We start from the raw sequence: 15,286 nt of genomic DNA, 5'->3' as shown, positions 1-15,286 counted from the left end.
ACGTTGCCGTGAGGCAATGAAAAGAACATGCAAAATAAAAAAAAAACTTCATAAAACCTGACAAAAGGCTTCTCTACACCTTCATACACGCACACATATTTTATGTACAGTTAATGTCGTTTTAAATAAGATTACTAAAGCAAATAATCTTGCCTTCTTCTCACACCATGTGCTCCTGTGACCATGTGTCAGAACAGGACGTCCCACCTCTTAATGGTGCTTGATATGGACTCCAACACCTTACTGGACTGTTATTTGGTACTTTCTCAACCTTTCTAATTGGTTGTAATCATTTAAAGAAAAATTTACTAAACATAGGGCTTAAGAAAACTTTCTGTTGCCTGAGGGCAACGCTGTGCTGAGGGTTAAGATCTAGTATGACCCACTTAGTCAAGGGTCAGTCATTCTTATTTTTGGTATCAAATTAGGTCAATCTACATTTTTATGCAACTGACTTTAAAAAGTTACAAACAGTTTTAAAGAAAAAAAAAGATGACTAACTTGTAAGACTAGACTTAGTGGTTTAAGCAACCAGCCCCAGGTCTAAGTTGTTTAAAAAATAACATGGCATAAAATGACATATGTATAGGCTAAAACAATGGGATTTTGTTTTTAATCACCAATCAATTTTTAGGCTTCAGGATTGTTTTTAACCAAACTTTGTATAAAGATGATTCTCAACTATGTTATGAAAGATATAATGGAATTAATTGATATACCATTTTACTTTATGCAATATGAGGGTAAAATAGCCATACATGGATTTTCCCATTCAATACAATGTATCTATACACTGTATCTAATTTGCATATTAATGTGTTCTTGGAGCAACATATAATGAAAAAAGAAGTGTAATAATGGGACTAATAATTGGCAACATTTTCATAATAATATCTAATAATTAATAGGAAAATGTAGCCTATATATAATTTATTTCACTCTTCACTTGTGTCTCTCAAAATGCCTGATAAACATGATTTAAGTCCCGGTGTCCTCTACAGAGGTCATGCATGAAATCAATGTCCTGTTTCGTAACAGAAAGTCACATTTTGATTTGAAACCCCATAATATTTTCCTGAGATGTTGATTTATAACAAACAATTTGAAAATTAATCAGATTTAAATGATAATTACAAAATATTATCATATTTCCATAAGAGTGCTAATTTTCATTTTCAGTCATATTTAAAGACCAAGAAGTTGTTGTTGTCATGGTGAAACCTTGATATCTCTGCAAAGCCCTGAATGTGCTCTTTACCGGACATCCAGGCTTAAAACTGTGACATGTATGATGTCAGAGAAAAATATAATGTCCACTACAGAGGACAAAATTCTATTCCTGTGTCCCAGGAGGATATTGTTATATTATAATGCTACCATATTTTGTGCAGGCAATCAGCTTACTTCACTGTAAATATAAAAGCTGGACAAAGTCGCTGCTAAATACCTATAATATTGTGGTATTCCTCCATGTTTCGCACTGACACGCCCCCAACTCGTACAGATCGGGGCTTAAAGAAAATCCTGAACTTCCCACTCGTATTTACGACATTGTGGTGGCGTTCATGTGCGTTCAGCTCGTGAATACGATCTTTCCGACGTGACTTGAACACACCGGGGATGTGACGTCATGATTGACAACTGAGATTGGCAGCTTCTCTGAGAGAAGTAGTCACTGAGGCACCAACGGACTTATTTCAGGATTTTGGGGGAAGATTGGAACTTTAATTTCTACATTTCCGTAACTGTTTATTTCACACTGACATAATGAGTTGTTCTGCAGTAAACGGTACTAACTGATTCTGCGGGAGTGTGGACATGTTAATTGAATATTTGGGAGTCCAGAAGATTCCACAGTGTTCTGGACACGTAATAGAGAATTCAGAGCCAACCCGGAAGTTAGCGGCGCACGGGTTCCCTCAATCGAAAACCTATGCATTTTTCACATAGACTTTTGGAAAATCGCAAAAAATAAGCTCTGTGTTTAACAAAGGGTTATGACACTTACAAGTTTTGTCTTTCAAGATAATCTTTACAAGTTAACACAACATTTATAGATTTTGAAGCCTAAATAAAGTCGTCAGATATAAAAAGCTAACAGTAGGCTATAAACGGACTACAGCACACCATGTTTGCGGATCAACTTCACCACCACCAAGCTTCCTCAAACTTGATTTAAAAAAATGTATTTAAAAACATGCTCGCTGATTATGATCTGTGCTGTGTATGAATACTTATCCACTTTTTCATGAGAAATGCTGTCCAAATGTCCTGTTTATCATGATGACGTCTAAAGTCCCCGCCAAAGGAAGTAGTCCTTTTTAGCAACTTGTTAGCAACCGCCATTTTTAAGACACAGTAAAGGTTTAAAAAATCACAAGTGGGTTATAACTGGTGTGTTTCATGTCATAGATCAAAACGTGAAAGTATTTAGAGGCTTTGTTAACCACAGACCTTATTTCAGGCGATTTAGCAAAAACCCATTCAAAAAACCCATAGACTTTTGGGCGATGGAACCAGAAGTCCTAAAATGTTAGAATGAGGCCCAATAAATTTAAGTAATATTAAAGATCGTAAAAAAAATATTTTTGCAATGGCAAATCATATAACCAAACACACCACAAATAGGCCTAGAAAAAAAGAATGAAGATGTGTCCAAGGAGCATAATTTGGTGTTTCAAGAACGCTTTCATTTAAGGCCCTTGTCAAGTGGATCAGACAATAACACAAAACTGGCTATCATGGTTGGACGGGCATCTCTCTGTTGGTTTTTGTTTGAGTTTATGTCCTTTTTGAGTAAGAGCATCCACTGACTGTGACATCTGTGCACAGTAGACGAAGCATCCGTCATACCAACAGGCCAAAGTGCTCTTACTTTAGCAGCCTTTTCTGCAAGACATTTCTGTATTTTTAACATCCTGTAGACCAACAACATGGTCCAAGAATCTTACTTTCTCTTTTAACTTTAACTTTGCTTCACCTAAATACATTATTCTACATTTAAGCATCTAAAATGGGACATAAACAAGACAGTTGATAATGAACATACTATTTCTGGCTTTTTTTTTTTTTTTGTCTGTGTAATAGTGAATGAGAAATTAGATGAACTAATTCTTTTCGCAGCGAATGCTGTATAATAAAAGCAAATATTTGTTATCATGAAGCTGCATTTTGTTTTAAATGGTGTTTCATGTGTGATGAAAACGAACTGTGTGATTAACAAGTGAGGGAAAAAATGTGAGAGAAGTAGGAGGGGGTTGTGAAAATTAAACAGATACAGAGTTACTGGCATAAAGTGAAAAATGACAATGTATCATATTAAAAATGAAAAATAAATAAATACATTTATCTACATAATTTTCTTTCTGTCTTTCATGAAATTGGAGTCTTAAGTCATTGGGATGCAGTGAATTTAGTTACTTTAGTTACACTAAATGTCTCTTAGGGCCTATTTACAATTTATACAGTACATCATAAGCGATCGGATTGCTTAAATGACTCTCGTACAGTGCATTCAAAATTTATTCAGACCATTTTCTTTTTTAACATTTTGTTATGTTGGCGCCTATTGCTAAAATATACGCATAAATTTGCACTTACCCTGCTGAACAAATCCAGCCTCGCTGGTCACCAGTATAAGGTGTTTTGCATGCTGGAACCAGCATTGGAAGCGGGAAAGCTGGTGGACATGGGATTCATGCTGGTTTATTTTTCAGCAGGGTAATACCCCATAATGACAAGAAAACAGATTTGTGAAGCTATATGATTAGTAAAAATGCAAAATGTGGCCAACTCTATGAAGCATTCAGACTGTGAGCTGCAGCAACTTTGGCTGGCAGCATCAAGTGGAGGTTGAAACTGAGAGATCACAATTGTCTCCATAACCACAATATCTAATGGTTTTATTGTCTAGCATGGTAAAGTAGTAGACATTCAGATGCTTGTTATTCACCAGATGCCTCTTTCTGAGCAATTAACCATGTAAAAAAAAAAAAAAAAATACAGTCCAACTTTTCCCATCACAATTTCACAGTTTTAGTTACATTTTATATCCCCGTAGCATTCTCTTTTGAAAGGTAAGTGTGCACCACGAGCGTTTCACTGGAACTCTAACAGGATATTTAACAGTTGCATAATTTTACACTGCCAAGAAGAAAGTCACTTTATTTTCACAAGAAAAAAAAAAGAAAGAAAAGAAAAAGGGTAAATAATAATTTGCCAATTGGGACACAATTCTCCAGCAATCTTCTCATTCGTTGTTTCGTTCCGTTAAAAATTGGATGCATGTTTTAAAAAAATGAGGCAACACTTCAATTTAGAGTCTAAATCACACTATTAACTTATTAGTGTGCATATTACTAGGATATAACCTGTTTATTAATTATAAAGCACATATTAATGCCTTGTTCTGCATGACCATACCCAGTAACTTAACAACTACCTTACTATCTATTAATAAGCAGTAATTAGGAGTTTATTGAGGCAAAAGTCATAGTTAATAGTTATTTAATAGTGAGAAATTGGACCCTAATCTAAAGTGTGACCAAAATGTATTTTTTTTAATGTTTTGTCTGTTTAAACCATTCCTTTTGATTGAACACCATTGTATCAGGTTTTTCATTCAAATGTCATTGCTTCGTGATAAACTGACTTGAAACAGTTTCTATTTGCCTTAAATCATTATTTTCATTTTGAAATAACATGTTGCATTCATTATAGATAATAGTATAGATAATTAGTAGATATTTTAAATATTAATGCTGCTTTTGTACAATACACTATAAATGATAAGTGTTTCAGGTCCTGGATGTGCTGAAGACACCCTGAAGATAAGGTTTGATAAGAGTAGAGGAGGAGTTGTGAAAAGAAATGAAATGGTATAAAATAAGGTGAGACAGATCAAAGAGGACTCTTTACTGAGGACAGATTGAAGACGAAAGTGGAAGAACTGCAATGGTAAGTGCTCTTCTTGAATGAACACTTCTTGTATCCAATTCAAGTCACCTTTATTTATATAGTGCTTTACAGCGATAAACAGGAAAATAATGATTCAATGATGCAAACAGAATTCAATTCTGCTGTAAAGCAGCCCTAAAAAGATGTCAACATCCAGCTCAGTTCAGTTCAGTTCTCATAGTGTCAATGCGGTCAAATCAATAATATTGCTGAATATTAAGTGTCCCCAACTAAGCAAGCCAAATGGCGACAGTGGCATCCAATCTATGTAATATATAGGGGTATAATAGGAGTGGGTTGTAAAAAAAAAAAAAAAAAAAAGCTGAGGTTAATAATCATATTTCACTGATTCTGTTTTTTTTTTTTTTTTCACAGTGGAAATCAGGATCTATTAACGTTCTGTTGATCACTCTTCTTTTTGGGAGTGGCAACTCCTTAAGAATGGAGAGAGGTAATTTACTTGACAATTCATTATATTTGAAATTTCAATATTATACTCATTACTTAAGCACCATTTCTTAATGTACCTTGATAATAATTAACTGAACTTAAGGCAGATATTGTCGACAGAATACACCTGACCATTATAATTGTCCAAAATATGTGCATATGGAGCATTTGTTCTGCTTACTGAGATAACATCGACAGTATTATATTAACAGCGTGACAGATTCCAAGTTTAACTTTCAAATGGACAAGAAAAACTACACATATATCATGTTTAAAACACTTAAGTAATAGTTATGGGTGTGATTCTGTCATTTAGGGTTTGCTGTTGGCCGTACAGATGTCACTAAGCACTGCGATATGCCTAAAGCATGTGATGTGGATGGCTTCACTGATTGGTTCAAAGTGGGCCACTACTGTGTCAAATACTTCAACACCTCTGCCAACTTCACTGATGCGGAGGTAAGTTTTAGCACTACCATTTTTTATTATTATTTTTAAGGTCGTTACAGATTTAAGAAATTTCAATTCTGTTATTCTCCAAATTATTTTCACCACCATTAAAAAATGCAGTTATTAAATGTTCTTCCTGTTTTATATCCAGTTCAGCTGTATGAAAATTGTCCCTGGTGGACACCTGGTGTCAGTGCATAATGAAAATGATAATGAGCACTTATTTTGCATTGTGAAAAATATGAACTCAAACGACACGCGTGTCTGGCTTGGAGGCTATCGACTATTTCAGGTAAAAAAGACAGAAGTGTGAAGAGGTTCACTAATGCAGGAAGAGAAGAGAATTGAGTTGTTTTTGTTTTGTTTTTCAATGACATGCATTCACTATAGTTTCACCTTTTCTGTCTTTCATCCTCTTTCTTCTTTTTTAAAATCTCTTTCTCACTCTTTCAGACTGGTAAATTTCGATGGATTGATGGTTCCTACTGGGATTATAAAAAATGGGTCTCTGGTGAGCCCAACTACAACACCACTGAGGAGGAATGTGTGGAGATGTACTGGAAAAGTATGGACAAAGGGAACTGGTGAAAAAAAACGAATGGGTTACATTCAGTTTTAACTAAATGTTTAGCTGAAAGATTTATTATAGTGATACTGAGGCTGTGAGTTTGTAAACAAGCTCTTTTCTCTTCCTGGACGTCAAATGAGTCTGAATTCAAGGTACTTTTAATTAGAAAGCGAGATGGTTAATTCAGACAGAATCCCTACAGAGAAAAAGGACAAATTTAAGAGTTAACGATCAGTTAACATGTATTGTTTTTTTTTATTATTATTTATTTATGTTTATAACATAACATATATTTGAGTGTTCTTTTGGTAAGACAATGTTGAATGTACAATAATCTCTTCATTTCACTGTACCTCACATTTTCAGAGAATGACGAGTGGAATGACGCTCATTGTAAGGACGGGAAAAACTACTTCTGTGCCTTCAAACTAAATGCCGTCTAGGAAATATACCTGCAGTAGATGGAGCAGTTTCATCATAGGAGTATCATCTTATGAAAATTATTTTCTCTGCATCAACAAAAAAATAAATAAAAACAATAACTTTAAATGATAATAAATAACTTTTGCAATCAAAATGACCAGTTGATTTTTTGCCTGATTAATGAAATCAGTAGGACTAATGCTTCATGCATCATAATGCTTTTACGTTCTACAAGCATTTTATCATGAGGCTGCATTTGTTTCAAGTGGTTTTAATGTGTGATAAAGACCGATGAATAACTGAGAATGTGATGTGAGAGAAATAGGTGGGGTAGTGAAAATGCAAGCGATACAAAGTGATATACAGTAGCTGACAAATATATATTGTGCTAAAGGTGAAGTTAATAGAAAAAAACTTCTGAGCCTTTCATGAAATGGAGTCTTGAGTCTTGAGAGTATGTCTAATGCAGTGAATTTGATGGCAACACCCAAATGTTTAAGAAATTACAAATAATGAATGTAATTATTTTGCAAATTTATCAAGCAATTTGATGAACTGAATTCCTATCCATCTCAAATGAGTCGTGGTGTTTTTATGGTCGGATGACGAAGCCATTCAAGTCAAGTCAAATTTATTTATATAGCGCTTTTACAATTGGTAATTGTTCAAAGCAGCTTTACATATTAGAAGCACAGAAAAAGGGAAGTGGTTAAAAATAAGCTGTACAACCAAGCGTGGTAATATGTAACATATACAAGATGGTGCTACATTAAGCCAATGTCGGCTGACTCCCAGGGGTGGAAAAAAACCCCTAGGAGAAAAACCGAGCGTGCTAGCACTGGGAAAAAAGTCCTAGGAGGGAAAAAACCCCTTGGAAGATATATATAATATATGTACCGTAAATGGATATGGAGATCAAAATCTGAATTATACATTTTTATTATAGAGATTAAAAATAGATTATATATAAATATATGTAAGCGGATACGGGGATTAAAAATCTGAATTATAGATGCAGCCAGAACTGGGTCTGTAGGCCCATTGTCTCCGGGGCTACGTTGTAGTCAGGTCCAGACACAGGTTCTCCATCTGATGTGGATACGGCCTGGATCCAGCACCCGGCAAACCTCAGGATAAGCAGAGAGACAGATATTAGCGTAGATGCCATTCTTATTCTGATGTACAGGTATATCTAGTGTTATAGGAAATGTTCTCGGTTCCGGCCGACCTAATTATTGCAGCGTAACAATCCTTTAACGGATTTGAAAAATGTTAATGTATTGATAATGTGTTATGTGTATGCAAGAGCAAAGAGATGTGTTTTTAGTCTAGATTTAAACTGACAGAGTGTGTCTGCTTCCCGAACAATGCTAGGAAGATTGTTCCAGAGTTTAGGTGCTAAATAGGAAAAGGATCTGCCGCCTTCATTTGATTTTGATATTCTGGGTATTATTAACTGGCCTGAATTCTGAGATCGCAATAAACGTGAAGAACTATAATGCATTAAGAGCTCACTTAGGTACTGGGGAGCTAAACCATTTAGAGCTTTATAAGTAAGTAGCAAGATTTTAAAATCTATACGATGTTTAATAGGGAGCCAATGTAATGTTGACAGAACTGGGCTAATATGGTCATACTTTCTGGTTCTATTAAGAACTCTAGCTGCCGCATTTTGGACCAACTGTAGTTTGTTTAAAAGCCGAGCAGAACAACCACCCAGTAGAGCGTTACAATAATCTAGTCTTGAGGTCTTGAATGCATGAACCAACTGTTCCGCATTTGTCATTGAGAGCATATGTCGTTGTGGCGAGGGGGGCGTGGTTTAGCGGGTTCTGCAACAGGAGGGAGCGTCAGGGGAGGCGCGGTGATTGAACGGGTTAGATGCAAATTACGAACACCTGTTTCTCGTTCCAGTAATTGGCGTGGAGACAGGATAAAACGCCAGGAGAAGCAGGAGTGGAGGAGAGAGAGAGCCTGCTGACAGTCGTGTATGCCGTCCGGTCTATTGGAGTGAAGCCCGTCTTCGGATGTGGAGAATTGAAGTGTGCGTTGCACCGAGCTTTTGTTTTGTTGTGTTCTTTGTGTGACATTTTCTCTTTGAGAAAGAATAAAGCGACTGTCAGCAGCTAAAAGCCGATCCCTGTCCTCTTTCCTCCCACAACTACGAACTTTACCACAGTCGTAATTTAGATATATTTTTTAGATGGAAGAAGGCGGTTTTACAGATACTAGAAACATGACTTTCAAATGAAAGATTGGTATCAAAGAGCACACCCAGGTTCCTAACTGAGGACGAAGATTTAATGGAGCACCCGTCAAGTGTTAGAAAGTATTCAAGGTTTTTTCGTGAGGAAGTTTTTGGTCCAAATATTAGGATATCAGTTTTTTCTGAATTTAATAATAAGAAATGTCTTGTCATCTAGTTTTTAATGTCAGCTATGCATTCTGTTAGTTTTGTGGATTTATAGGTTTCGTCATGGCGCGAGGAAATATAGAGCTGAGTATCGTCAGCGTAGCAGTGAAAACTAACACCATGCTTCCTAATTATCTCTCCTAAGGGCAGCATGTACAGAGTGAAAAGCAACGGTCCTAGTACTGAGCCTTGTGGTACCCCATATTGAACCTGTGATCGGTACGACATCTCTTCATTAACTACTACAGACTGATAACGGTCAGATAAGTACGATTTGAACAATGCCAAAGCAATTCCACTAATGCCAATATAGTTTTCAAGTCTTTTTAGAAGAATGTTGTGATCAATAGTGTCAAAAGCAGCACTGAGATCTAATAACACTAATAGAGAAATACAGCCACGATCGGATGATAAGAATAGATCATTTGTAACTCTAACGAGAGCAGTCTCAGTACTATGGTTTGGTCTAAATCCTGACTGGAAATCCTCACAGATTCCATTTCTTTCTAAAAAGGAACACAGTTGTGTTGAAACTGCCTTTTCTAGTATCTTTGACAGAAAAGGTAGATTCGAGATTGGCCTGTAATTTACTAAATCTCTCGGATCTAGTTGAGGTTTTTTAATAAGAGGTTTAATAATAGCCTGCTTAAAGGTTTTTGGCACGTATCCTAGTGTTAAGGAAGAATTAATTCTATCAAGAAGTGGACCTACGACCTCTGGAAGCATTTCTTTCAGTAGTTTAGTCGGCATTGGGTCTAACATACATGTCGTTGATTTTGATGATTTGATAAGTTTAGATAATTCTTCCTCTCCTATGGCGGCGAATGATTCTAGTTTTACCTCAGGGACACTACAGTGCACTGTCTGAAGCGAAACTGTAGACGGTTGCATGTTTTTAATTTTCTCTCTAATATTATCAATCTTGCAAGTAAAGAAGTTCATAAAGTCATTACTGCTGTGCTCTATGGAAACGTCAGCAGTTGAATCTCTGTTTCTAGTTAATTTAGCCACTGTGTCAAATAAATACCTAGGATTATGTTTGTTTTCTATTAAGAGATTTGAAAATAAGTAGATCTAGCATTTCTTATAGCCGTTCTGTACTCAATCATTTTTTCTTTCCACGAAAGGCGAAAAACTTCTAGTTTTGTTTTCTTCCAACTACGTTCATCTTTTCTAACAGCTCGTTTTAGAGCCCGAGTGTGCTCATCATACCACGGCGTTGGATTAGTTTCCTTAATCTTCTTTAAACGCAAAGGAGCGACTGCATCTAATGTGCTGGAAAAGAGAGAGCCAATAGTTTCTGTTGCAGCATCGAGTTCTTCTAAGTTGTCAGGTAAGGCGATGAAACTGCTCGGGGAGATTATTTATAAAGCAATCTTTAGTGGTAGACGTGATGGTTCTACAATATTTATGGCTGGGTGGTGGTTTTGCAGCCTTGGCTAATTGTATTATAAACAAGACTAGATAATGATCTGATATATCATCGCTCTGCTGTAGAATTTCAACAGCATCAATATCAATTCCATGCGACAGTATTAGATCTAGGGTATGATTACGACAATGAGTGGGTCCTGACACTTGTTGTCTAACTCCAATAGAGTTTAAAATGTCTGCAAATGCCAATCCAAATGCGTCTTTATTATTATCTACATGGATATTAAAATCACCACCAACAAGGACTTTATCCGCAGCCAGTACTAACTCTGATAGGAAATCGGCAAATTCTTTGATAAAGTCAGTATGGTGCCCTGGTGGCCTGTATACAGTAGCCAGCACAAATGTCAACTTACATAATGTTACATAAAGCACCATCACTTCAAAGGAATTATATTTGAAATTCTTTTGAGTGATTCTGAATATATTACTATAAATTACAGCAACACCTCCCCCTTTGCCTTTCTGTCGAGGATTTTGTCGATAATCATAACCTTGAGGACTAGATTCATTTAAAGTAATGTAATCGTCTGGTTTTAGCCAGGTTTCTGTCAAACACAGCAAATCTAGTTTATTGTCTGTGATAATTTCATTTACAATAAGTGCTTTTGAAGAAATAGATCTAATATTCAGTAACCCAAGCTTTATCATTTGTTTATCTGATTTATCTGTGATTTTCATTTTTTGAACATCAATTAAATTTTTACCCTTAAAAGGTTTCGGAAGTTTTTTGTTTTTACTAGTTCGAGGTACAGACTCAGTCTCTATGTAATCATATCTAGGTGAAAGAGTTTCTATGTGCTGTGAATTATTTGAGTTCTGTGACGTGAGGCGGCTAGCAGACGGTCGGTTTAGCCAGTTTGTCTGCGTCCTGATCTGGGCCCTGGTTTGTCATGTTTCAGACTCTGAGCTGCAGCAACGTTGGCTGGCAGTGCCAAGTGGAGGTGAGAGATCACAACTGTATCAGTATCAAGATCTAGTGGTTTTATTGTCTAGTGTGTGTGAGTGTGTAGCCTTTCAGATGCTTGTCATTTACCAGACAAATGTACTGTCTACAAAAATAAGCAAGCACAAGGCCAATATGGGATAGAAGTGAAATATTTCAGCAAAAGAGTCATGGACATGTGTAGAATAAGTTGCAATATTATGTCTTGTTTGGTTTGAACCATTAATGCAAAACAACTTTTGTCAAAAGATTGCAATGAGAAGAGTGCAGAGGGAATGATAGCCTTAGCAAGACTTTAGCAAGCCTTGGAGGAAATAATACAAGTAATTGTGTTCAAATCCATTGAGACTTTTATTCTATCTTGTCATTTGTTGCATTATGGTTATCCATTGACATTTGTATGCATATGTCAGTCTGTATGCATATCTCTGCAAACTGTAAAAATGGAAAAAGGTACTGATAATATTCTGTCAGGACATTTCCTTTAATCCTAAAACAACACAATGTGTAATTCAAAATAAAGGTACAAAAAACTGAAAATTATAATGGAAAATTCCCACATATTAACACAGTATTGTGCCCCTATTTTGAGCCGACTTCTGCATCTCTTGATTGTGCTAGTTTTAAATTAATCATTATAGTTTACATAACAGATAATACTAATATTGTAAAGAATTAACAGATGTAATTAAGATGTAATGCAAGTATTAATGTTACTTTTGTAGCAATGCACTTTAAATTGATTAGTAATTCAGACACTGTTTCCTGAGTGATGAATAAAAAACCTGAAGACTGAGGATTGACAGAAGGGGAGGAGTTGTGAACACGAATGGAATAGTATAAAATAATGTGAGACATGCGTCACTGTGAGGACAGATAGAAGACAAAAGTACAGCAACTGCAATGGTAAGTACTATTTTTGAATGAACACTCTTTGTTATACATTTTATTTTTATTTTTATTTTATTTATTTTTTTCCGCAGTGGAAATCAGGATCGGGATTTGTTCTGTTGCTGACTCTTCTTTTTGGGAGTGGCAACTTCTTAACAATGGAGAGAGGTAATGTTTAATTTAACAATATATTTATGTTGACATTTCCCAATTCTACCCTTTAAGGTTCTATATGGAAAAGGTTCTGTCATGTACTTCATATATAGAACCTTTTAGGGGTTCATCATGGTGTTTTCGTTCAACACAAAAGTTTTATGCAATCGTTTAAGACATTTCTCCTCATATAAAAGAACCTTTTTGGCATAAAGAGTATAGGTTTATAGAGTATTTTCTATGCTCACTGATATGACCTGTTTTGATTATACATTAACAGCATTAGTATATTAACAGATATATTAACAAAGTAATATATTACAAGTTTATCTTTCAAACAGACAAGATTTTTAAATTGCCTAGAGCTTAAAACTGTCCTGGGTGTCATTCTGACATTTAGGTTTTGATGTCAGCGATATGAATGCCACTTCGTGGTGCCGTATGCCTAAAGCGTGTGGTGTGCATGGCTTCACTGATTGGTTCAAAGTGGGCCGCTACTGTGTCAAATACTTCAGCTGGCCTCAGAACTTCACTCAAGCCGAGGTAGGTTGCAGCACTAACAGATTGTTACATTGTTACAGTAAAGAGATTTAATTTCTATTATCCTTCACATTATTACCTTCACCATTAAAATAAATAAATAAATAAATCAATGTATTGTGTAGTCATCAAATGTTCTTCCTGTTTTCAGTTCAAGTGTAAGTCCAAAGCCCCTGGTGCTCATCTGGTGTCAGTGCATAGTTGCAAGGAGAACAATTACTTGCTCTGCATTGTGAAAAAATTTAACCCGAAAAACCTGCGCTTCTGGCTCGGAGGCTTTGAATTCTTTAAGGTAAAAAAAAACAAACACAGAAGTGTGAAGAGATTCACAAACGTGGAGAGCAAAGAAAAATGATTGAGTTGTTATATTGTCTGTTTTTCACTGATATCCATCCACTGTAGTTTCTCATTACTCAACACCTTCTGACTTTCTTTCTTTCATTTTTCTTTTTTTTTTTTTTTTACTTTTTCTCACTCTCTCAGTCTGGTAAATTTTTTTGGCTTGATGGATCCTTCTGGGATTATCAAATTTGGACACGTGGTGAGCCCAACCACATGTACACCGCCACGGAGGAATGCGTGGAGATGAACTGGAAAGGTAAAGATGGAAGTACAAGAGGGAATTGGTTACAAAAATGAAACACTAATGGGTTATAGGACAATAACAATACATTTTAACTTGATGTTTATCTAAATGATTTATTATAGTGATATTGATGCTGTGAGGACAATTAGATGTTTGGTAAAACTAATAAAGGTACAATGATAAATTAAGGTCCCTCACATTTTCAGAGGTTGGCAGGTGGAATGACGACTCTTGTAGTGTCAAGAAAAGCTACATCTGTGCCTTCAATCGACATTACATGTTGGAAAAAGACCTGGAGTAGATGGAGCAGTTTTATCTGAGTATCATCCCATTAAACTTAAAATGATTTTCTCTGCATCAAAAAAAAAAACTAAAAAAAAAAAAAAAAAAAAAAACTTCCTTAAAATAATAAAGAATTTTTGCAATTAAAATGATCAGTTTATTTGATTTATTGTTTGTGTGATTAATAACTATATATAAGAGTTTTGTAAAGGAAAAGATTGCTTTTGTCAGGATTCTGAGGACCCAGATGCAGAATGAACAGGAAGTGATATTTATTCGTTTTTTTAATTGCTTTGGCGCAATTTTCACAAGCAAGCGTAACATTTTCAAAACTCTTAGTACTAATATCACAAAAGATCATCAAAAGTTCATACATTTCAGCATATTTTCAATTGTGTTAGTACAATACACACAATCACAAAGTATCCTTTTCACTACACAAAATAAATGTTTCATCTATACAAATGTTTCATTCACAGTAATAATGATATTTCTATCAAACCTTTCATTTGCATCTCTTTTCGTTCAGTTTAATACATTTGTCTATTATTTAATCCAACGGAACTTAATGGTTAATCAATTAATCATTTGGTACATCTATAGATTTCTATAGATATTGATTCTACAGACATAGCTTCTTGTTTGCAATTTTCAATATGGTTAACCAAATGTAATGAATTCTTTTACATAAGTGATTTACTGTATCTTAGATGACCACTATGTTGAATGTGTGTGTGTGCGTGTGTGTGTGAGAGAGGTGATTTGCAATTTGTGAACATAAAGCAGGATAGAGTACAAGGTGATTATTAAACAAGTACAGTTTAATTTGGCTGTATACAGAAAAGAGAGGAACACATGAAGCACAATGCAATTCAGAATATGCATCTCTAGACTGACACAGGATTATTATTATTATTATTATTATTATAATCATACAGTGAAAGTGGCAGATGTAGGAGACACCCAGGCTACTCTAATCAATGTTGCCTCTGGCGTTTGGTGCAAAACAAGCAATCAAAATTGATATCAACCAGATGCCTTACATTATCACAGTTTTGTAACACAGTACAGATATCATACAGGGTCATTTAGTGTCCAATTGACCTAATAATGAGAAATGTAGAACATTAAAACCATATATTTGAATATTGGACATAATGCTCTATTCCACTTTCCCTCACCTGGTTAGGTGCT

General features: G+C 35.4%; 2 protein-coding genes across 2 annotated transcripts; both read left to right on the top strand.

The window, feature by feature from the left end:
- The first annotated feature begins 4,931 nt into the window (after nt 1-4,931).
- LOC137033047 (lectin-like) lies at nt 4,932-6,883 on the top strand. Its single transcript, XM_067405115.1, has 6 exons — nt 4,932-4,956; nt 5,332-5,407; nt 5,723-5,865; nt 6,008-6,148; nt 6,310-6,421; nt 6,791-6,883. The coding sequence occupies exons 1-6, from the start codon at nt 4,954-4,956 to the stop codon at nt 6,865-6,867; spliced, it is 552 nt and encodes a 183-aa protein (XP_067261216.1). The 5' UTR covers nt 4,932-4,953; the 3' UTR covers nt 6,868-6,883.
- Nucleotides 6,884-12,475: 5,592 nt separating this feature from the next.
- Nucleotides 12,476-14,159, top strand: LOC137032927 (lectin-like). Its single transcript, XM_067404955.1, has 6 exons — nt 12,476-12,546; nt 12,624-12,699; nt 13,085-13,227; nt 13,376-13,516; nt 13,708-13,822; nt 14,017-14,159. Exons 1-6 carry the CDS (start codon nt 12,544-12,546, stop codon nt 14,109-14,111), a joined length of 573 nt encoding a protein of 190 aa, XP_067261056.1. The 5' UTR covers nt 12,476-12,543; the 3' UTR covers nt 14,112-14,159.
- The last annotated feature ends 1,127 nt before the right edge of the window (nt 14,160-15,286 follow it).

The sequence above is a fragment of the Chanodichthys erythropterus genome, chromosome 12 (assembly GCF_024489055.1).
Source record: "Chanodichthys erythropterus isolate Z2021 chromosome 12, ASM2448905v1, whole genome shotgun sequence".
NCBI classification, from domain to species: domain Eukaryota; kingdom Metazoa; phylum Chordata; class Actinopteri; order Cypriniformes; family Xenocyprididae; genus Chanodichthys; species Chanodichthys erythropterus.
This window is presented reverse-complemented; position numbering and strand designations above follow the sequence as displayed.

What these genes read in the sequence shown, in the direction of transcription:
- LOC137033047 (XM_067405115.1), top strand. An exon ending in CTCCTTAAGAATGGAGAGAG is followed by an intron (nt 5,408 to 5,722) that starts GTAATTTACTTG and finishes TCTGTCATTTAG; the next exon opens with GGTTTGCTGTTGGCCGTACA. An exon ending in CCAACTTCACTGATGCGGAG is followed by an intron (nt 5,866 to 6,007) that starts GTAAGTTTTAGC and finishes TTTTATATCCAG; the next exon opens with TTCAGCTGTATGAAAATTGT.
- LOC137032927 (XM_067404955.1), top strand. An exon ending in AGAACTTCACTCAAGCCGAG is followed by an intron (nt 13,228 to 13,375) that starts GTAGGTTGCAGC and finishes TCCTGTTTTCAG; the next exon opens with TTCAAGTGTAAGTCCAAAGC. An exon ending in CGTGGAGATGAACTGGAAAG is followed by an intron (nt 13,823 to 14,016) that starts GTAAAGATGGAA and finishes TCACATTTTCAG; the next exon opens with AGGTTGGCAGGTGGAATGAC.